The 22,860-nt window shown below is 39.9% G+C and overlaps 1 protein-coding gene across 6 annotated transcripts in view; it reads left to right on the top strand.

Annotated features, from left to right (window-relative positions):
• Positions 1 to 22,860, top strand: part of LOC115350857 (cytosolic phospholipase A2 beta-like) — a 58,161-nt gene that overhangs the window by 25,812 nt on the left and 9,489 nt on the right. For 4 of the 6 annotated variants that reach the window (XM_041129258.1, XM_030036905.2, XM_030036914.2 and 1 more), the window contains 17 exons: positions 4,987 to 5,059; positions 6,127 to 6,303; positions 6,940 to 7,076; positions 7,782 to 7,913; positions 9,127 to 9,185; positions 10,946 to 10,988; positions 12,216 to 12,279; positions 12,694 to 12,821; positions 12,944 to 13,054; positions 14,110 to 14,147; positions 15,051 to 15,186; positions 16,177 to 16,313; positions 16,570 to 16,792; positions 17,394 to 17,511; positions 18,526 to 18,663; positions 19,872 to 19,976; positions 20,568 to 20,753. In XM_041129258.1, coding sequence (XP_040985192.1) covers positions 4,987 to 5,059; positions 6,127 to 6,303; positions 6,940 to 7,076; positions 7,782 to 7,913; positions 9,127 to 9,185; positions 10,946 to 10,988; positions 12,216 to 12,279; positions 12,694 to 12,821; positions 12,944 to 13,054; positions 14,110 to 14,147; positions 15,051 to 15,186; positions 16,177 to 16,313; positions 16,570 to 16,792; positions 17,394 to 17,511; positions 18,526 to 18,663; positions 19,872 to 19,976; positions 20,568 to 20,753 — 2,005 coding nt within the window. Of the gene's footprint in view, positions 1 to 2,267; positions 2,320 to 4,986; positions 5,060 to 6,078; positions 6,686 to 6,939; positions 7,077 to 7,781; positions 7,914 to 9,126; positions 9,186 to 10,945; positions 10,989 to 12,215; positions 12,280 to 12,693; positions 12,822 to 12,943; positions 13,055 to 14,109; positions 14,148 to 15,050; positions 15,187 to 16,176; positions 16,314 to 16,569; positions 16,793 to 17,393; positions 17,512 to 18,525; positions 18,664 to 19,871; positions 19,977 to 20,567; positions 20,754 to 22,860 lie in introns of those variants that run through there. The other 2 variants (XM_030036923.1, XM_030036942.2) reach the window with 2 other exon arrangements.

Genomic DNA, 22,860 nt, shown 5'->3' with positions numbered 1-22,860 from the left:
GTTAGAGTACAAGCATAGCTTCAGGTCAGAAAGCTGCTATTGCCAAGGACGGAGATTCATTCAATATTGCAGGTAGCTCTGCTATTCTCTCAGCAAATGCTTTTTTCAGTACGCGTAAATTGGTAAACAGATACAGAAATCAGAACAGGGATTTTGTGTGGTTTTTTTCTTTTATATTTATATTTATATTAAAAAAAGCAAGTTGTTTAGAAAAGCGTGGATGCTTTGGACTATCTAGGAAGACCTACTAAAGGTCTCCCAGTTAATTTTGTGCTGTTTAAAAAAGCTACCAAATTGGCACAGAAGTGATGGACAATATTAACTTACAACTTGCTGGCAGTGTTTTTGATATTCATAGCAGGGTCTTTTCTTCTGCTCAGACAAAAATAATTACTCTTTAGCAGTTTTATTTTGTGAACTACGGAATAATTTTTATGTGGTAAAATACTCAGCAGTTCTGTTAATACAAAGCCTGAGGGACCCACTCATACGTGTAAAGAGGTAGCTGACAGAATATGAACAGGGGATGCATCCCAAATCCACAATGACTCTTGAAACGATCCATCAGTGATAACATGAAATTACAGTAAATGTTTGTAAGGAAAATTAGATTTACTCACTAACTGTTCAACTTCGAATGATAAGATATTAGATAATTGTGATTCCCAAGGAAAATGAGGCTTTCAGGGTCATGTTCTCTCCTTCTATTCCCGCTCCTGGTTTTGCATATTTCTTTAGTCAGTCGCTTTTCCCACCAGAACTTTGCATTCCTCTAATTTTAATGAAAATAGGTAGCTGGTTAGAAGGACAAATTGCTAGCAGTATTCTCAGTGATGGAGGGGCTAGTAAATTCAGCCCATATTAAGTGTTAAAGAATCTACGTGGAAGAGAGCGCTTTGGAACCGGGCTGGTCATGAAGCTTTTTTATAGTTTATAAGTTTATAGCTTTAACCTTAATTTCATAAATTGCCAAGTTGTGGTTGAACCAAATCCTCAGTATCTAAGGTAAAGTAAATGTAAAGAATATGCCAAGTGATTACAGTTGATGTGAGATATTGTACGTAAGATATTGTACAGCTTCTAGTACACCACTGGAGAAAGAAAAAGTAATCCATGAAAGGAAGTAATTATTCATGTCTGAAAGAGATTGATAAAGCTGAGTGATAAATCCTACAGCTGTTTACAGAATGTCAAAAGACAGAGAGCAAACTCCTCATATAAATCTTCATATAACTTGGTGTTATCCCATGGTGATAACTCCACTCAGAGAACTGCTTAGGTTTGGTGCAAGGGGAGAGAAATGCTAAGATTCCAATCAGCCTTCCAACATGTGCAAAACAAGGACTTTTTAAAAAAAAAAAAAAAGAAAAGAAAAGAAAAAAGAGGTGGTGATGGGAGGAGGTTCCCAGCTTGCCAGGCTCTGCAGAAACTACCTCCTAGGGTCCCTTTCTAGGGAAGGTTGCCGTCAGATCTTGTTCTAGGAGCAGCATGGAGGGGCAATAAAGAGCGAAATCAGAGATATGAGCTGTTGGTAGGTTTTTCTTCTTTCACTGCCATCCAAAAACTGTCTTGGTAGGCTCCATATTAATGAGCTTTGAGAAGATTTCATACTCTTAAAGTTGTCTTTTGGGGATGAAACCTTGAAGTGACTAACCGCCTGTAAATGGGAGAATTATGTGTCCTCCTGAAGCTGACTGGCATATGACTATTCTCTGGAAGCCAGACAGTAGGCCAGCAGATGTGTATTATTACAATCTATGAGATGTTGGCAACAGATGTGAATTTTCAGTTTGTTAAGGTTTGACACAGCTGTGGCAATTCTGCCATGCTAATTTTATCTCCTGTTTATTGACTTTTCTGTATTTTAGACCTGAAATGGCTCCCCCAACACTTGCTTTGAGAGTACGGAAATGTAGTTTACTGCTAACTGCTGTCAAGGGAAAAGAAATTTGGTTTGGGGGTTCGGTTGGTGGTTTTTTGGGGTTTTTTTTTTTCCTTTCATTTTTTAGCCTACTCTCTGGGACTCTGGACATGCTACTATTTATTGGTCTGGAGTGTTATTGTCTGGGATGCAAACATACACAGGTAGCTGAATCCTGCACTCTGTCATTGGCCTCAATGTGGCACTGCTAATTTTCCAGCAAAAATAGAATTATGTGCTTCTGGGAAAGCTACCTTTGACTCCGGATATTTACAGAGGGGTTTTGTTACTCTCTGTGTGTCTATGCAGGAAACTGTGTTTCTCCCAAGGAAGTGAACTAAAAGGAGCAAGACTAGTACAGCTGCGAGACTGTCAAGAGCTGTCTGGATATGGTGTCTGTGCTTATCAATTTGCATTAATCATGAAATTACACATTGTTTTTCATGTTATGAAAATAGCAAATGGTATCTCTAACCGTAATTATTTTTTCTAGAAGGGTATTCTGGAGTGCCAGCACTTTTGGGCAAGGATGTTATTTTAGACCACCCGAATCAGACCTTAATAGTCTGCTCCAGACGATTGTAGAAGAAAATTAGCTCCACTTTTTTTCTGATGAAAAAAAGAACTAGCTCAATTCTGAATGGTTATCATAGGCTGGAGGAACTGCAGTCTTGGGAGCAGGATGGCTTCTGGCTTCCCCTGGGGATTTGCACAGCCCATAGGGTTTATTATGGCCACATTTACCCATCTGAACCTGTTTATCTTTTACCCTGCAACAAGACAAGGACTAAGCTCCACAAAATCAGAAGTAGTGAACAGTCACCTTTGATGATGTTTGCTTTGGCGGGCAGATGTTGACGTGTTTAAGGGAAGTGATTGCTGTTGAAAGGGGAAGGGAGGAGGAGTGAGGCTCTCTGGTGCTAGTGGGAGAGGAAGAAAACATGACACCTATCACAGCTGAGAGTACTCTGATGATGAAGTGCAAATGCACCATTTTTATAAGCAATTAGGAAATTTTCATCACAAAATGTTCAAAGCAAATTGTATACCAACATCTGCTTCTCCAGTGAATGCAGACTCTGAGAATGGTTTGGGCTTCTGTTGAGCAAGGGGGAAGTTGATTACAAAATAACACCGAATTAACATATTAATTAAAAACAGTCAGCTCTGTAATTGGCTACATAATCCAATATTTCATGTTAATGAAACCCACTAGGAATGCTGACTGAGTGTTCCAGTTGGTACTTCTACGTTAAATAACTATTTGCACAGGAAAATTAAAGTCAGATTCTTTCAGTGGGCAACTGGAATAATATGGAAGTGTCCCAACTGGAACTTGTAATGTCCATAGTGCATTAAACTCAGAACCTTTTAAATACGTCAGTTTCAAATTGGAGGAAAACATAATAGAAACAGTTCTTGTCACACAAGAACAAATGTGTCTTGCATTTATATACAAAAAGTGTTTCAGTCAACCATTAAGAGGCCAAGAGACAGAGTAATCTGTGATTTTGTAGGTTTAACAACAGGGTTTCTCTGCTCAGAGTGACTCTTGAATATTAATCTGAATTTTAAAGGATGTAATTTTTAAAGTGACATCATTAAATTTAATATTAAGCCTTTATTTGAACGTGCCAATTCACAGTTCAAATGGTAACCATTTGATGTAACATAATTTACCTCTAAACAAAACTGAATGAAACTGAATGAAGGTTATTTTCATCTCTAATAAACATGTCCAATAGCCTCCACCCCATTTTAAAAGAATTTCAGATTAACTGTAGTGAGTGACTCCTTCTATAGGAAGTTCCTCTTTCCCCAGCTCTTTGTATCTCCAAAGTTAATCATTTCAGTGTCAGGAAAATTAATCGCAGTGCTAACTTTCAAAATACAATTGTTAAATTATTTTGTTACAGTGTAATGGGGTACTCTCATTTAGACAAATAGATACGATGTTTCAGTCAGTGTATAGTTCAAGCTGCTATTCAAATTAATGAAACAGTTCCAACATGGTGTGGCCCTGTTTGTTTTAATTAGTGGTAGTAGGACTGTATGTTATTATTACTTATTATTGCTGACAAGCCATGCTAATATGCAAAAAAATAGATAAAACACTCAACAGAAAATTGAAAAGAAACTTAAATGTTCCAATTTGAAAAAAGAAGGAAATATTTTCCCGCTTTTAGTATTAAGCTTGTCACATGTCTGTGTATGTATGTTCATTCAGGCTAATCAGAATGTCTTTTGAAAATGGCAAATACTTTCTGACCAGCTTAGGTTGGGAAGCTTAATTCTTTGTTAGAGTTAGGAACAAGTAACTTGAAATAAGTGTTACAATGATAGCTTGCCTATGATAGAAATAAATCTCATGTCTGGAAGGGAAGTGGTTCCATGCCCATTAGGTATTTTCAAGACACCTACCGATGTGGGATTCTGTGATATTATGCCTCCAAAGCACTTTTTTCTTCATCTGAAGGGTCTCTGCTGGGCCTATGGTCCATTCATTTGAAGTCAGTAGTGCATTCCTCTAGATGCCTTTTGGTGAGCTTGGGCTACTTATGAGCGTCATGAAAATTTAGTCTTAGTTGGGAAACATAGTCAGAAATTTTTAGAGCACTTTAGCAACTACCATGTCCTGGCCTAGTGTCAGTGCTGTGCCAGGACCCAGGCAGACAGCCGCAAGTTCCTAGTATTGCCTTCCAAAGGCCAAGTTTGGACCTGCCTGTGGCACAGGACCCTCAGCAGATTGGCGGTACAACCATCACCATGGCCATGCATGCATCAGGTTGTATGAAAATAGGCACCTCTAGGGTGACTACAAAAGCTTTCCATACCATCGTCTGAGTCTCTGTTTTCTTCCTCTGTCTTCAGTTACTCAAGCTACTTAGCAAATAGCCCAGTGTGCAGTCGTGCTATCATCTTAGTGTGGTGTACTTCCCCTGGAGGGCGGTCCCCTCACTTCAAACAGACAAACAGAAGGACAGACTGTCCCCTGTACTGTTCAAAATACATACTGTTTTTGTATTCTGAGCTGATAAAACTAATTGCATTTGTTTTCTCTGCAGATGAAGATTTGCCCCATCCACATGCTTTCTGTAAGAATCATACAAGCTAAGAACATCAAGTCAAGAGACCTATGTGAGTTATGTTTTGATTGTGTTTTTAGTCACCCTCAGAGTTTACACAGTGAGCAATGTTCCTAAGTTCTGAAGGTATACAAGCAGCGTACACAAAGCACAGCAATAGAAGTACTAATGCCAGGGCTATAATTAGATCAAATGCCTGAGGTATCATTAGATTGGAGGAAATATCTAGTGGCATTTCAGGGAACTGGTAAAAACCAAGACTCCCAGATGAATTTCCTGGGCCAACAAGGGAAGGTAGACCTTGTGAGGACGCTGCAATCTGTAAATCTGCTTGGAGTTGTTTGGGTTTGATGTTTATAATTCGTATAAATCATATAATGGACTGGAATTTTGCCACACAGGCCACGTATTTAGGCACCTTTTATTGAAATGTATGAATTATACACAATCAAAGGTAAATTAGAGAATTTGAAGCCTTCTAAAATACAGTCTCATTCGGGGTATTTGCTGTTCTCAAATGACCAGTCATGTTAAATTATACTGATAGTTTCTGGTTAAGGAGGGCTTCTGCAGATCCAGCCCCAAGCACATGCTGAACATGCAGGCAAACCAGACTTTTCTGTGTACTTTTGTATTCAACTTTCTTTAACTCATTATCTCGCCCTCACAGCCTCCTATGGCTCCTTCTCAAGGTGTACTATGGACCAACCATTCAGCTGCCATTTTTGCAGAGGTGTCCCATGGGTTCCTCAGTCAGGACAGAGACCTTGAGCTGCCTTTTCTCACACTCTTGAAACCTCTGGCCCGTGTACTCCTCTAGTGAAAAACGACATGTTCAGTCAAAAAAACGTCACTTTGCAGTGAGTTACTTGAGTTACAGCTGAGACCATTCACGTCTGGCCATGCAGGGCCGAGCACAACCTTGGCCAAGCCCGGTCGTGAGGGAGACCGGAGGGAGTGAATCCCCCGTTAGTTGAGTAACTGTCTGCCGAAGGGCTTCTGGTATTCCTGTGGCAAATGCCACGTAGCAACGTCCAGAGGTGGACACTAGAAAGGTGGTAGTGTGACAAGGCCTGCATTTCTGAGTTTCAATGATCTCTCCTATCTACTCTATTGAAGGGACAGTTCCACTTTCCTGCCAAAACCTTGCGGGGCAATGTTATTCACTGCTTGATACCAGTCTGAAGTATTTAGGCCTCTCGGGCTGCAGTAGACATCTTCAGTCAAGTCCAGGCTCCAGCTCTGAAAGACATCACCTTGGAGATTTCCTTTCACACCGTTGTCAAGCTTCACAAAGTAAATGTGCTTTCCCACCCCGGCTCTTCCCAAAGGACGGCTGCTCAAGGCACTGACTGCACTAACCATAAGGAGTAGATGTAGGCTGGAAGTGAGATGAAGATTTCTGACTTGCTCATGCCCTCGTGTTCTCGGGCCCACACGGGCCTTTAGCTGCAACAGATCTTCTTCCCTAGTACCTAACCCTTCTAGAGAGCCATCATTTCCCCTCCGCATGTTTGTGTTGCTAGACTGAGCAAGCCCGTCTCTTCTGATCTTCTCTGTAATATGTGTTCTTCTTTCCTGTAATCATCCTAACAGCCCTTTTTGGAACTAGCTCTAGTTTCAGTTAAACTTTTTTAACATTGCTGACTGGAATTGTAAGGAATATGCCCGATGAATGGTCAGTGGGATCTTTTATACCTCTTTTTCTTCATATGGGAAACACGGCTCTTAGTGTACTTTGCGTGTGCATGTGTACATTTGCAATTTGTAGTTACCCAGGAATTAGATGGTTTTCCTTGGTTGCTTCCAACTGATGGTCTCTTTACTTATTTAAGAAAAAGTAGTAATATTTATTAGTCCCCAGAATCATGGCCTTGCCCTACTTTTCATCTATAACACTGGCATCAGGTTTTTAATTTTTCTTTGCTGCAGTGACTGCATCAGACTGCTATGTGCGCTTGTGGCTGCCATCTGCTTTGAATGGAAAGCTTCAGACCAAAACCATCAAGAATTCTGACAACCCTGTCTGGAATGAGACTTTCTACTTTAGGATCCAGAGAGAAGTTGAGGTAGTAAAAAAATAGAAATGTCACCATTTTGAATAGCTGGGAATCCTCAGTTGACACCCTGTCAATCAACTGTGCTAAATAACTTAAGAAAATGCTTGTGTAAGATATTTGCAACTGACTGATTAGCACAAAACGGTAGACATGTGCAGTAGTGTTCCCCTCAGCTAGTTATAGACATCAATGATACAAATGCCTACATCTGAGCTAGTCCAGATTCCATTTGTTGTCACCTGAGAGAAGTAAGTACTGCTGTAGTATGCTTCATCTGGGCTATTTTGGATGGTTAATTTAGAAAGAGCTTTCCCTCCACTGGTTGTAAGGGATGGGCAGAGGAGTTGCTGTGGTATAGAGAGCAAATTTAATCCTGCCCCTAAGCTGTGTAGCTAAGAGAACTTTGGGGATGAAGAAACTGAGTAAGTGTGTTCTTTGGACGGGTTATCAGTGTGGTGCAGAGCACTGACATCTTTTCTGTCTCAGGATAGTGGGAGCTCTCTGTTATAGGTAGTTGTCTTCTGTTTCATGATAAGTTTTCCAAGGTTGGGTTTAATGATGGTGCTTATGTTAGCAAACTCCTGAAGGAAAACACATGTTTCTTTACTCTTACCACTGTGCTAGTCAAGCAGCTGCAAAAGTCTATAACCATTTTTTTGTTTCTGTGTAATAGCAGCTCAATAAGAGTTCTTATTTATATTCTTCTACTACCAGAACATTTTAGAATTGGCAGTGTGTGATGAAGATCCACTCACCAAAGATGACATGCAGTTCACAGTTCTTTTTAATGTTGCTAGAATCAGACCCGGGGAGACACTCCGTGAGACTTTTGCTTTAAAATCAGAGGTAAGGACTGAAAATACAGGGAGAGATCGGCAAGAGCTCATTGTCCACATTGGCTTCCATGTTAAGTGGGGTTTGGGTCTGCATAAACAGATATCCTTATATATTGTTATCAATATCTCATCAAAACAGATATCATTGTGCTGGATTTTTGTGACTCCATTAATCTCTTTTCACAGATTCAGAAAATGAAGCAGCTTCTCTCTTATGCCCACTGTCTCTGTGGGGGCAAAGTATCTTAACAGGGAGCATCTGTAAATAGTCATTTATATCTTTTATAATCCAAATAAATAACTTCCTAACCTTTTGGCTTTATTCCACTTTTGCCACGGTTAGAAGACATTTCTTCCTAAATGGCAACTTTTTATTACAAATGTGAAGACAATCCACTCACCACCTGAATTAAATGATTCTTTCAGGCTTCTTCTGTTGGTGTTCATGCTGGGTTTCCTTCTAGGTGATTCAGATTTCTCTAGCCCATAGTAAAGGGACGCCTGTTCTGCTAACATCTTTGGTATTCTGTTAAGGAGCCCATGAAAGAGAGTTGTCCAGAGAACAAAGCTGGGGTAGGTCTGTGACAGCTCCTGGGCTTGTCTGAGCTGTGGCTGAGGTATTGCTACATGCTCATTGCAGGAAGGAGACAGTCCATGCCCAAAAGAACTGCTACTTCCCAAATGCTGAAAGCTGTTAACATGGATCTTCCTTGTGACTCTGCAGGCTGGTGCCATGCACTTCTCAGCCAGTGGGTGAGTCACTGGGAAATAAAATGATTCAATAACCACCTCAGTCCAGAGTACTTTTGCATACTTCATCTCCGCTGGATTCAGTGTGAATGTGATTTAAAGGGTCTGTATGTGGAAATAACACTGGCATTAGTCACATTTGTTGCTGGGCTTCAATGCCTTTCCCCTGTGCACACCATCTTTGCAGAAAGCCATTATATTTCTGTTTCAGTCAAGCTTTCCCTCTCTGTTTGTATCATTGGAAATATGTATAATTCTACACATCCCACAATGGGAGGTTAATAATCTTATGTGCCTTTTGCAAGCCTGTGGTTTCCATTGCAATCTCAGCTTTGGAAAGAGGTAACACACAGCTTTTTTGGTAACATTAGCAGAAGAGATGTCAGCCATGGAATTGCTTTTTAGGTGTGCCTACACTGCCAAATTCTTGCAGCCTCCAATAATTCATTTTTATTTTACCTTTTTCTTTTTAGAAAGAGAGGTGCACTAAGAAATGGGAAAGTTTGGAAGTAGAATTCTGGATGGAAAGAATGTGAGTAAAATTCCAAAGCTGAAAGGTATAGATCTGCCAGGGACTAATAATATCTCAGAAAAAGAGGAACTTCTTTCAGCTTTTCTTCCCAGCAGTGAGACAAAATTATATTTTCAGACTTTGTTTTACCTTAACTTCCTCAGCTAATTCTGCCTTTCAGTGTATTTTATACCAATCTTACGTTCTGTTTGACATGTATATCCTGATCGTGGAAATGTAGTAACATTGGCATGATTTGATACCTTGTACACAAGATACATGTAAAACTTAACAGAGATGCTCTCCAAGTTGTTAATATTAATTGAACAGTGCCTAGAACACTGTGGTGTTTCTAAAAGACCAGAAAACTTGTATTATTATCGCGATATATACATAGAGTTACATAGACGGTATTAGAAAAGTCACCCATTAGGGCATAGCTTAGTTAAACTGAAAAAACATATCATCAACAAACAATAAAATTAAGACCATCCCCTTCAAAGTGGTAATCAATGTTGTCTGGAGGAGAACAAATCGCATAAGATAAACTTCATCTCTCTTTTAAATGCTATCACAAGTTTGGTTGAAAAAAACCCCTAAACTACATGTTCTGGCATATTTGAGCTTAGCATTTCCAAAAAAAGGAATATAGTCCAGTCAAAACTGACTAACTGCATGATTAGAAGAAGGAATTGTAAATAAGGCTTCTTATTTTTAAACACGGAAAAGCTGCAGAACATCATCACTGGTGTTCTTGGTTAATTTCTCCCACAGTGAAACTCAAGAAAATCTATTTAATTGATCTATGAGAGATGCCTTAAGAGATGGTATAAGCATCTCTTGCAAATGTGGAAGCAGCCACATCCAGATATATAAAAAGGACAGAATGAGATGCAGTGCTTGGAAACTGGACTGAGTAGATTCAGACTAGAAATAAGAGAACATCTTTCACCATTCAAGTTATAAGGCGTGTGGGGGATTCTCCATCCTTGGAAGTCAAGCCTAGTTATTTACATTTAAATACATTCTACAGCTGAAATAGAAGTTTTAAGGCTGGAAGTGGTGCTTGATACCCTGGACTTTGCAGAAGGTCAGAGATTACATACTACATAACTTTAATCGTCCTTTCAGATATATGAAAGCACTTATGAATGTGTGTAACATGGTGATGTTGGAGTATTGGCGTTAATGAGAGATGCTGTTAATAGACTCTGTAGGTTACTCACAATGTTAAATAACTACATCCATTCAGTGACAGACCTAGGTCTTACAAGGTAAAATGTCTGGGACAAAGACTTCCTATTACTTACCTCTGTGTTTTCCAGTCATACACATAGCACAGTGGGAGCTAATTCTTATTTGCCGTTCATTTGTGATCAGTTGTAAATTATAATCTGGAACAGTCAGAAATGTCCTTCCTAATAAGTATTTGCAGAATACACTAATAGTAGTCTCTGCTTTCCTCAAGTCATATGGTCATTTGTTAATAGCAGGACATGGTTCCACATAGACCAATATGTCTTTGTTCTGCTGTATCTTAGCATAGAGTTTCAAGCACTGGTATTTTTATGGGCTCTCCTGCCTTTCTTCTTGTTTGGCTACTACATTTTGGTTCATGTGCTTAGCAGGTGATCGTGTATTACGCCTTTTAGAAAAAAGATTTTGATACTAACATAACTATATTCAGTTTTAAGCAGGAAAGGTCATAAAACTGCTATTTTTAAAAAAATACCAGATGCTCACACAGTTTTTGTTTGGTTTTTTTGATTCTGTCTTTTCAGTCCTGGCCCTGCAGAGCACCTCATTACCAATGATGTCCTAGTGGTAAGGTTCACATACGAATTTAGCTTGGAGTGACTTTTCCTTCATTTTGATTCTCTCCTCTTCCCCCCAGCCATCTGACATTTTATAGAGAGAACAGAATCTACTATGATAGATAAGAGCATGGTGTGCATTACAAAGTGAAAGATGTGCGACAATTCCCATTCGTTATGGCTTAACTGTTGCCCTCTCCATGCAAAAATAGAAGTTGTGTTTCTTGAAGTCCTCAGGTATTACAGATGTCAATATTTTGCCCAGCTGTGGTTTGTTGATGTTGCAGAACCCCATATATGTTGGTGTTCAAAGTGAAAACTCTTGTGTTTCATGTAGTACAGTATGGCACTTGGCAAGAAAAACAAAGGTTATAAAACAGATGAGTCTGTGGAAGGCAGTAGTAAGTATTCAGTGTACTTAGGACTGGAAGGTTATCTAATGTAACAGCTTTTTGGGAAATGAGTTTTTTAATAAAGAGTTATTTTAGTCATTGAAACGTAGAGTCCTCTTTTGTTATTAGTCAGCATGTGGTACATTACCTATCTCCTTGGGCTGGCCCTGCAGCTAAGGAGTACAAAGTACTTCATGCCAACCACTCCAAGCCTGCACATGATTTCCAGATGCTAGCCTTTAATACCCCTGAGGCAAAGTAACACATATTCTGTTCTTTCCCCCTCATTTTCTGTGTGAGGCATAAGAGCTGTAATGATTGGCATGCGTTGTTCCTGAAATGGCTTGGAAAACTGTCCTGGCATAAGTTATTAAAGGTGAATTAGAATGACTCAGGTGGAGGGTAGCATGGAATAAATCCATGATCTCCCTACATCAGGACCAGCAAGAAGATGCTTTGTAGACTAATCACTGCCACAATACACAGAAACTCATCATCAGATGTTTTCCCCCACCCTTCCTAAATAATTATCAGATATATGTGGAGCTGTTTGGGCAACAGTGTGTTGTACAGAGTTTCCTGATTTTGGGATAACTTGAATGGGTATAACAACCTCTGACAATGCACCACTGTATGGACAAGTTAGTTCTGAAGCAGTGTAGCTGGGCTACTGTCCTGGGATAATGAGCTCTGAATTTACTCTTGTGCAACTGGATTGCTTCCAGCACTGAGACCAGTTTAGTTGGCTCTGTATTATAGGTAGTGGTTGTCTGCATGATGTTTCATTATTTGCTTCAGATGTGGCATTTGCTATCCTCACACTTTACCACTCTTGTCTTTTACAGTCCCGTGAGGTTTGCTGCTTGGAAGTGCAATTGGACATTAACGAAAGCAGGAGATATTTGAAAGGTATGCCAATTTCTCTGTGAAGTGAGGATATGACCAAATCAACCCTATCATAGTCATTCAGACCCAGATGGAGGCACTTCAGGATGCGGAGACGACTAACAAAATGTAATGCAGTAAAAGTCCCTGAACTGCCTCCAGTTGTAATGCTGTTCTCTGTGTCTTTTCCTTGAAGCTATCAAGTTTGGACACAGTAAACTTTGCTGGTGGAAGTATGAGAGAGTGCTGACTCTGGGAGCACTCCAAGCTATGGGGTAAAGGAAGGACTACCAGTTCCTGTGCTGTAGGACACTTGCCAGTGTGGCAGCTTACAAAGGAGTCATCACAGAGAATGACTCCAGCGGAAAGTTTGCCAACTTTGTTAGCTATTTTGCCTGAACAGTGGTATTATTCTCTAAACAAATCTGTTTTCACTAGAGGGTAAAAATCTTGTGCTTACGGTGTCTGCATCTCATGAGGGAACACAGAAAACAACAGACGACACAGATACTTTCTACTTCCATTGCGTGAAGGCTTGGGAGCCAGTTCTAAAAGTCAGGCTGCAGGTAATGGGCACAATACAATACCACTGTTCGTACTGCTTGCTTATTTCCAGTGTCACCAAAACAGTAAAGAACTGGATTGTTCCTATTCTGTGAATAAAAACCATGTTTTTTGTTCTCTGTAGAAAGTTTCTGATAAGGAAGATGACAATAGTAATTTAAGTGACACCTTAACAGTACCACTGAAATTTCTCCCTGTTGGACATAAAGTGAAAATAACCCTCCCTGTAAGACATGTAAGTGCTTCACCATTTATATGATCTTTTGGAGAGAGCAGTAGAGTAACCCTCAGTATTTAACACCATAACATTTTAAAAAAAATAATTCATTTAGTAAGTCTGAGTGAGAATTTTGTGCAAATACAAGTTTTCTGTGAAAAAGGTTAGCTTTCTCAGAGAAATACCAATTTTCAGTCAATAGAATCAATAATTGGGAATTCATCCTAGCCAGTTTTAGATGCATTTCAGACCAACTTTGCTGTCCTTACACAATTAAAGGAAACTTTTCAATACCCCTAGCAAGACTTTGGGATGCCCCAGTGCTCTTTATCAAGTCCGTAGCTCAGTCTATATATCTAAGTTTTAGATGGCTAAAGTTAGATGAGTTGAATCTTACCCTCAGAGAACAAGTCTGTCACATTCTTCTATGTGTACAGTCATGATGGTAACTGTTGGAGAGATACAACTCTAAGGTGCTTTAAAAGCAGTAGTAATGCTGCTGTGTGGCCAGATGAATCTGTTAACAATAGCCAGACATGCTTTCCCAGACCTTGCAGCAAACAAAAGGCAAAAATAAGAGAAGAATTTCTCGGCAGCCTTTCCCCTAAAGAGAAGGGAGAATGAATGTCTGTTTCGCCACTAGTGATTCCCCACCCCTCTGTTTGGACTCTCTTTTGCCTCCAGTAGCTTTTTGGAAGGATGTGGTGACTTGTATTCCCTCTTCTGTCACTGTCTTTATCTGGGTGCTGCTCTTCATCCTCAAGAATAGGAAGGTGGCAATGGGATACTGCTGCTGGGTTAGGATGGTTCATGGAGGTATATTCACAGTGAGGAAGAAATCCTGTTTCACAGCCCGTTCATCTAGCCACTTTGACTCCTCCTCCCTCTTTTGCTTCTCTGTAGAATATGTTTGGTGTTTAGTTGCTTTCCTTCTCTTTCCCGCTACAGCTTTCCAAAAAACTGTATGCAGAGTGGTAGTGGTGGGGCATTCCAGGACGCACTGAAAATCTGGATTTCAAGCCTCTATTTTTTCCCAGTCATTCATGTTCCTGCTCTCATTTCTTTGTTTACAGAATGTGCCACTGCAGTTGTACCTCCAACTAAATGATTGGTAAGGGACTGTTTTTTTCTCTAAAGGTTTTATTGCTCTTTGAACTGTGAATTCTAGAACGGAGTATCCTTTATTTAGATACAAGGAATGCACAAGACTAGGGTCAAAATATAAGAATAGCTCATTCAACATTGAAGAGTCACCAGAACAGATCAAAGTTAAATGTCCTTGGGGCAAGAGAGTCATGCCAAGATGCAAAAAAAAAATTATGATAATTTCAAACAGTGAGCAACTTAGTCACTGAGTGTCCTCTGCATCAAAGAACCAAAGACTGAGATTGGAGGCTTCTTCAAAAGGGACACAGAAGCGGGAAGAAGACAGAGGGAAAAGGGAATTTGAAATAAGCAAAACATCCAGAGTCCATACATTACTCAAACCACACAAGTATTCCTAAGAAAATAGATTTGTGGCTCTGGTGATATCAATAGAAAGAAGCACGAGCTAGGGAAGATGAAATGTTACACTGTAAAATAATGAGACAGACAACAAAGAAACCAAAATTATTTGAATATATTTTTCATGGTACTGTTTCTGCATAAATCTGTGGTACAAATCCCCATGAAAGACTTTGTTAGGTTCAAGTCACCCTTTGCTCAGAAATTATATGAAACAGAAATAGAAAGGATTCAGCTTACAAAGCTACTGAAAGACACAAAGAAGCCTTTCTTTTTTCATATTTGCTATCCTTAGATGGCAGTAAAACATACACTGAAACATCAGAAAATAAAGAGACCATGTAGAAGCAAAGCAGTTTCTTTGAAACTGGAAGCTGCATTTCTGTCTCTAAATCTGAACAGTGAATCATGATTTTTTTATGATATTTAGTAGACTGCAGTTGCTGAAAATAGACCCATATATGTTTTAAACACCAATCCTGTGCCTCTGAATTTATTTATGTTTTAGCACAGAAAAACTAGATGTGCGCTTAGGGTATGATCTGTGCCGAGAAGAGCAAGAATTCTTGCAAAAAAGGAAGAGAGTGGTTGCCGGTGCCCTGAAAAGGGTTCTTCACCTGGAAAGAGATCTACATGGACACGAGGTCTGTGAGTTGGAATCCAAGCATGGGGTGTGGGTCTATTGAATTAGGATCGGCACAACTCCCCACAAAATTTCTAGTAGTTTTTGCATGTTGATGACAAACCCATCGATTTGAATGGCAGCAGAACAGAAGTTCTCCATGTGGCATACCCCATAATCATCTAAAATTTCAGCTCAGCTATTCATGCCTCCATTCTTTTCAATGGGTCAAATTCCCAAGGACATAATATACCACCCTTCAAAGTCAGCATTTCCAACAGTGTGATGCAGCAGGTCAGCAAGATCCGAGGCATTGGTACATTGTGTTAGACACAGCCTAGCCAGACAACCCAAACCAAGTAGGAAAACAGGAGTATTTGAAATTCACTTCACATAGATATTTATGAAATCATTGTAATGTCCCTTCTTTAGGCTTACCTTTTTTTTTCATTTTTAGAACACTTTTTACAAAAAGTCAGAATTCTTCAGGGTGGAGAAAGAATGTTTTATTACAAGCTCCTGCTGAAATATGTTTTGTTGCCAAGATCCAGGGTGAATTTTTAAGTGAACATTTATTGTCTTGCTGGAATTGTATTTGTTGAATGGATGCTGTCCAAAGAATCATTTTGTTTGCTTAATATATTTTTTTTAACTCCGCTCAGGGCTTCCTTGAATCCATTCTTAATTACATTTATTACAATTTTTGTTATTTATAACAAAATCATATAATTATCTGTTATTAATCATTGCAATTCCAATTATAAAGAACAAGGGGAGGAAGGAAAGTTAAAATCACTGCATGTTCAAACTTACCCAAGCTTTGGGGTTAAGGGAACCCACTGAGTATCTGGAGGTTAATTTAAAGAAAGTACAGGTAAAGACTGGCTGAATGTTGATGTAATTTCATTGTCCTCCAATGAAGTCCGCTGAGGAAATTGTAAGAGCTGTAATTAGACTTTTCCAAGTAGGCAAGTGAGTAACTTTTTGAAGATAATACTTATGTTTTGAATAGGTCCCGGTAATAGCTGTTATGGCAACAGGCGGAGGCCTCAGAGCAATGTCAGCTATGTTTGGGCACCTCTTAGCTCTTCAGAAGCTACATCTGTTGGACTGTGTTACCTATATCACCGGGGCTTCTGGCTCGACATGGTGCGTACAGAAAATGAGATTTGTATTTGGAATGACTGTGACGCTACATTTCCACACAGTGAGAGAGATGCATTGCTTTCAAAGTCTGACATTGTTAATAAGTGAATGTAATTCCCCCTATTACTGTTGGCTCTTGATCATAACTTCAGTTTAGGCTTGCTGATTCTCTTCTTTGATGAAAGTGGTTGGGTAAATATAGTAATTTTCCAAAACCGTCCAAAGAAATGGATGATTTTCCCACATTTCTGTTCTTTAGGACCCTAGCAGACCTGTATGAGCATGCCGACTGGTCACAGAAGACTCTGGAGGGGCCACTTAAGGCAGTAAAAGAACAAGTGACAAAATGCAAGCTCAACCTTATGTCTATAGAGCATCTGAAGTATTATCACAAGGAACTCGCTGAAAGGGCAAAAGCAGGACATGTGTCATCTTTTACAACTCTGTGGTCGCTTGTTCAGGAAATGTTCTTACATGAACGGGTATGTACATGGTCCTGCCACACATCTGGGAAACATCCACTCATTTTCTTTAGCATTTTACTCTTTGAGGGCATGACATAATGTGTGGAACAAATCCAAAGTGACTGAGGCATCCCAGTGTGATTTGTAAACAATGACAGAGGATCTTGTAGCCAGGATTTTCCAGCATAGCTAATGGTTTGAAGCTGCCTCTGTACTAGGGTGCCCAACAGCTAGCAACTTCAGTAGGCAAACTTTCAGAAAGAACTGAGCAACCCCCCCTGAAAATTCATGTCTTTTAAAGTCTGTTTCTAGTTGGACACTTAAGAGCTAAAGTAATCTGTCCTCATGTGAACATTAGTCTCAGGCTTAGTAAAGATCTGTGGGATGCAGGCAATCAAGGCACTTAGATATTAATGAAGCGGTTACTAGGTATCAAAAAGGCAACCAGGAAGGAAAGTGCAGGAACATGAAGGAACAGGTCTCTCATAAAAATGTGACTCACAGATTCCTCTAGGTTGTAAAACATCTGTTATCTATCTGTACTCAGGTAGATTGTGTCAGTGCTTTTGCCTTATGCTCTTCCAGAGGTTTCCTGTGATTTTTTTATCTCTTTGAGTAGCCAAGAAAGTACAAACTCACAGACCAGCGCAAGGCATTGGAGCATGGACAAAACCCATTGCCTTTCTATGCAGTCCTCAATGTGAAAGAGGAAAAGTTCAGTACTTTCAAATTTAGAGGTAAGTATTCCTAGAGTTTCTTCTGACTCTGAATAGGGACTAAAGAGAATTTGGAGGGAGGGTGCATGTGTGTGGAGAATAAAAGGGGAATACATCTGTTGCTTGCCCTGACTCAGTATTCATCTTTTAATAAAATGTTTGTCTGGGTGTTGATTAGAAAGAGCAGACCTGCTGGATAACATCCTCAGGCACAAACAGGGCATTTCTGAAGGTCTGGGCTGAAGTTCTAGTTTTGCCACAGACATCGTGAGTGAGTGGGGGCAAATCATGTGATCTTTTTTTTTTCATGTGACGGTTCCTTAGTTTGTAGAAGTGCTGTGAAATGTAATTGTCACTTCCCTAAATACTACGGTGATAAGCGTATGAAAATAGAATGGAGTATGATTGCTATGATGGGGGTGATATGACACCCTTTAAATGGACACAGCCTACATTCAACAAAAGGTTTTGAAATGAGCAGATACTGGAAAGAAAAAACAGGTAGTACTTACATTTGGTTAGGTTTATAGCTACTGTTCTACTGCAATACCTGTGCAGTACAGCTTGAATCAGGAAACTGCACAGCCATGCCCACACTGTGATACTTTCTAGTTTGGAGCTGATGTGTCTTCAGGCTGCTTTGTTATATCACATAGACTGATGGGTTTGGGTTAGTAGAGGTTTCTTGCTAGTCATTCCATGCAGGTTGGATCACTTGCATGTTGTACATTTGATGCTCTTGATTTACAGAGGCAAGTGGGATCCTAGAATCTTTATGTAGAAATATATAGCCAAGCTTTTGAAGCTAATGTTAGACTCTTTCTGATGTGAAAAATCTAGTTCCTTCTGTATGCAAATCATCTCTCAGTTTGTATGGAACTAGACAGTGTAGTTTGCAATACAAAGCTACTGATAGTACAGAGCTGCTGAGACAAGCAAGATCCATGGAGCTTGTGGATTGCTTTATCCACAGGGGAAGGTTTTGTTTTCTTATTCTTATTACAATAAACATGCCATGTGTCAATTCTTTCGTAGAGTGGGCGGAGTTCTCTCCTTACGAGGTGGCCATACCAAAATACGGAGCCTCCATTCGTTCAGAATATTTTGACAGTGAATTTTTCATGGGAAGGCGAGTGAAGAAGCTGCCAGAATCTCGGATCTGCTATCTGGAAGGTGACCTAGCAGTGCAATATAGTTAATCACAACATGGTAGAAAGCATGGTACTAGCTAGCCACTGGTCTGTGTACAACACTCCTTGCCAGCAGGTCTGCTCTAGGTCTTGATTCATTGGGCTTTTTACCCGTTTTGTACACTTCTGCTCTTTGTAAAGCTTCTTTCCTCCTGTCCTCCCTTTTAAGCTGGGCAGATTTGGGAAAGTTGCAGCATGGTTCCCCTCTCCATTTTCTGAACCAAACAAGAAGGTGGAGAAGGCAAGTTGAGGAAATAATAAGCCTTTCTTCCCTGACCAGTCATCAGCTCTTCAACTTCATCAACTACATTTCTAGATAACGCATTGCTGGGGTAGAATTGGAAGGAGCTAAAAATAAAATATAACTCATCTAGAACAACCCACAAAGGTGAGAACCATCTGAGCTTTGTGGGTTGAGAATGGTGTCACTAATCTTCCCTGCCTACAAGGATGAAGGAAGCCCTTTTAACCTCCAACAACTGCTTTGACTGGCTGTTCTGCCTCCAAAGGTGAAGAAAAGGGGAAAAGCAGCTGGTCAGAGGAATCCATCTGCCCCAGGCAGATTTTAGATCCTTGTCAGAATTTTAGCCATTTTTGATACCAAAAACAAGGGTCCAGTGGAGACAAAAATTGTGTTTCTCTCACTGTGAAGTCTGCTAGAGATTGAATTTGTTCCTCCTGCGAGTACCTGGCATGGGTCTTAATGACAAAGGATAGTTCTTTCTTTTCCAAAAGCAGACTCACATATGGAGCCAATTCTATTTTGATCCTGGACCAGTTGAACTGCACAGAAACAAAACATGCCTGAAAGGAAAAAATGGGTCTTAGATCAATTTAAAGAATAAATCAGTTTAAAGGAGGGCCTCATGCTTATTTGGCTTCACCATGCTTTCAAAGCCTGCTTTCTTTCACAAGTACACAGTAAACACTCTAAAACATCGTTTGGGTGACTGATACCTCTTATTTTGTTACTCTGTACTATACAGTGAATGGTCTGTGTGTAGTTATCTCTTGAGAAAGAGCACTGAACTGCTGACACCATTATGTTTGAACTCTGTGAGACCTACTGCTTAAGCTGTGTCATGTCAGGGCCAGTTCACGTGGGCCAATAATACGTAGCATGGATGCTTGTAATAGTCGGTGGTCAACATGTGGTGGTGCAGTATTTTTCCCATGTGGTTTGCCTTGCAGGTCTTTGGACAAACATCTTTACAAGGAATTTGCTGGATGGCTTGTACTGGTCCTCAAATTCAAGTGAATTCTGGGAACGATGGGCCAAAGATATGGTAGATATAGGTAAGAGTTTCAAAATCAGTATTTGTTTTTGACCGGACAGTGCTTCCTATTCAGGAAAGGATTACGATACACTATTGCTACTGTTTGTGAATAATCTCTCACATGTTCTCCCTAAATTGCTGCATGTTGTGTTGCCTCACTGTGGATCTTCCAGCGTGATTTTCACCTGTATCAGAATGATCACTATGTGATATTTTCATCTCATCTAATTTTATTTTATTTTATTTTATTTTAAACCCAGAGGCACAATTCATGCTAGTTACAAATGTTTTTCATTTAAGATTTGCTCATGGTCTGTTAAATGGCTCCTCCCATGACTGCAAATGAGAAGGGTGGCTTTTACTTGTAGGCAAAAGTACAAAGCCGGTGTGTCATTTGAAAGAGTAAAAGACAAAAGCTGTGCTTGCTTTAAACAAAACCAAATATATCTTTGTTTAAATGGGATTGGTCATGTGCATATGTTTTCAGGCTGTCTGCAAGAAACAGGGATGGGAGGGACCCACAGGAAGACAGCAAGGGCAGCTAGCCGGTAAAGGTGCCTGGCAGAACAGATTGCTGATGTTTTTTCTCACGTTTCCTTCTCTATTTCAGACAAACATTCCCCTGAGGATGATGTCACTATCATCGAGCCTCCGTCTTGTCTGTCAGGGAAATTGTATGAAATGTTTCAGGACATTATGACCAAGCGTCCACTATTGGGAAAGTCTCATAACTTCCTGAGAGGCTTAGAATTTCATAAGGATTATATCCATCAGAAAAAATTTATTGAATGGAAAGGTAACTGCAACAAAGAGTTAGCTGCAGTGTGCAGGTAACATCTCAGATTTTTTTTTTTTTAGACTTTGGAAATCTCACATTTAGAGATATTTTCTCAGGGTTTGGAAATCTGTTGAGATGGAACTGTGTTCATGGTGTCTGTTTCTTTAGGGTAACAGGTTAAAATGAACTAGTCCATGGGCCACTCTTTCACCTCCTGAAGATATCTGTAATTTTTGTCAAAGCATGCTCTTTTACAGGAAGTTTGTCACTCTGCATAGGTACAGTAGTCAAAAGATTCAGAAAGGGTAGAATCTTTTGAGGTCAAGAAACAAAGGTAACACCGGAAGCATAAAATAGCAGGTTATTATGTGGATCAGATGAAGGAAGAAGATGAAGGATGCCCTTATGTGTGGTATTTCTGCCTGATGACTTATCCATCCAGAGAGCTCTCTTTAACCCTTCAGAAACAGAAATACCAAGAGCCAGCAACAGAGAGCTAAAGCCACATAGGTTTAGACTGTATATATTAAACAAACAGAATGCGTAGACTTGATGTATAAATTGAACAGCAATTTTCTATGGGCTGTGCTCTGCAGGCAGGCAAAGTAAACAGTTGTAACAGTTTTAGCTCAAAACCTATGAAACAATCTGTGAAATGATAGCAAGGTGATGGAGCTGAGGTTTTGTGCATCACAAATCTTCCCGTAATCCCAGTGTCCTCATTTATTCCATGAGCAGGGAACAGTGTGGGAGAACCCCACATTATTAAGGTTAATCTGACTTCAGCAAGAGAACATGTGTTCTCTGCCTCCTCTCAGTCCTTCTCTTTGGCAACTTGTGTTTTCTGTCCCCTGTTTCATTCAAGTTAAAACACTTTTTGTCCCTGGTTCCCATTGCTACATGATTTCCTGACAGTGGCAAGAGATGGTAGGGCTTTTTTGTGGACTGAGGCAGAGCCCAGAGTGTGCTAAGTGCTTTCAAAATGTCCATTAAGCAAAAAGTCCATGTCCTAAAAGAGTCTGCTCTAAGAAAACAAGTGAGAGAAGGAGAAAACAAGTAGCATAAGAAGGGTGGGTGAGAGAAGGAGCAAGCAAGTAGCTTGAGAAGGTGGATGAAGGATAAGATTGTCAGTCCGTAAATGTTAAAAAAAATAATTTTCCTTACATTTGTTGACTAGCAATTTTGTAAAGGCAAATGGGTAGAAGCAGATTTCAAGGAGGATTTGGAGGAAGAGAGCATAGGGACGCTAAAGACTAACTCAGGGTAGATATTCTACAAATAAAGTAAAATAAGTGGGAAGCATGAAGTCTGGAGTGGGAAAAGGGAAACTGAAAGTCTGGAGTGGGAAAAATTAGCAGATTTTGTATCCTCTTTTGGCTGCCTGCATGAGACCAAGCTAAAACCAGGTATGGATCCATCTCTAGGAGCAAGAGGAGATGCCAGTTCTGTGAGCAGAAGTGATAGTCTCATGGTAGGTGAAGTCTCCAGAATATAGGTCTGTTTTAAAGGCTTCCCTGCAGCTCAGGTTATCTGACACATTAAACCAAGACTTTAAATGCCATGTGAAAAGCCTAATTTTCATGGTGAGAAATTTGAGAACTCGTAGCCTGGAATTAGTGTAATGCATTTACAGTAGGGTTCATGCTTTCAAGGGAATTCCTGAGGCAGGACTTTTTTAAAGTCCCTTTTTGGGTGTGGGATGGAACAAGAGACTCTCCCAAGGAAATACCTACTTCTAATTCACATATCCAGACATGAATAAATGCTTCACAGTTCCATCTCCATGATAAGAAAATGGAAGTAATGGAATTTCAACTGAAAATATTCACCAGGCCAAGTAAAACTAAAAAGTATGCTCTGTTTCTTCTGTGAGGGACTGCAAGCAAATGTCTCTCATTACAGCAGAATCTGTGAATTCCCAGCAGCCATGAATGCTAAAATAAGCAAATAATTTTGTAAAGACCTGACAGTGAGGGAATGGAAAAAATATAAGTTATTACTTCAAGCTGCTGTCAAACATTCCAGGCTATGGAACAAGCTAAAGTTATTCTGCATGGTTTAAATCAACACTACAGAACGAGGTCAAGGAGGCAGAGAGATTGAAAGAAGTGAAATGCTGGAACTT

Source organism: Aquila chrysaetos, chromosome 2 (genome assembly GCF_900496995.4).
Source record: "Aquila chrysaetos chrysaetos chromosome 2, bAquChr1.4, whole genome shotgun sequence".
Taxonomy (NCBI): Eukaryota; Metazoa; Chordata; class Aves; order Accipitriformes; family Accipitridae; genus Aquila; species Aquila chrysaetos.
This window is presented reverse-complemented; position numbering and strand designations above follow the sequence as displayed.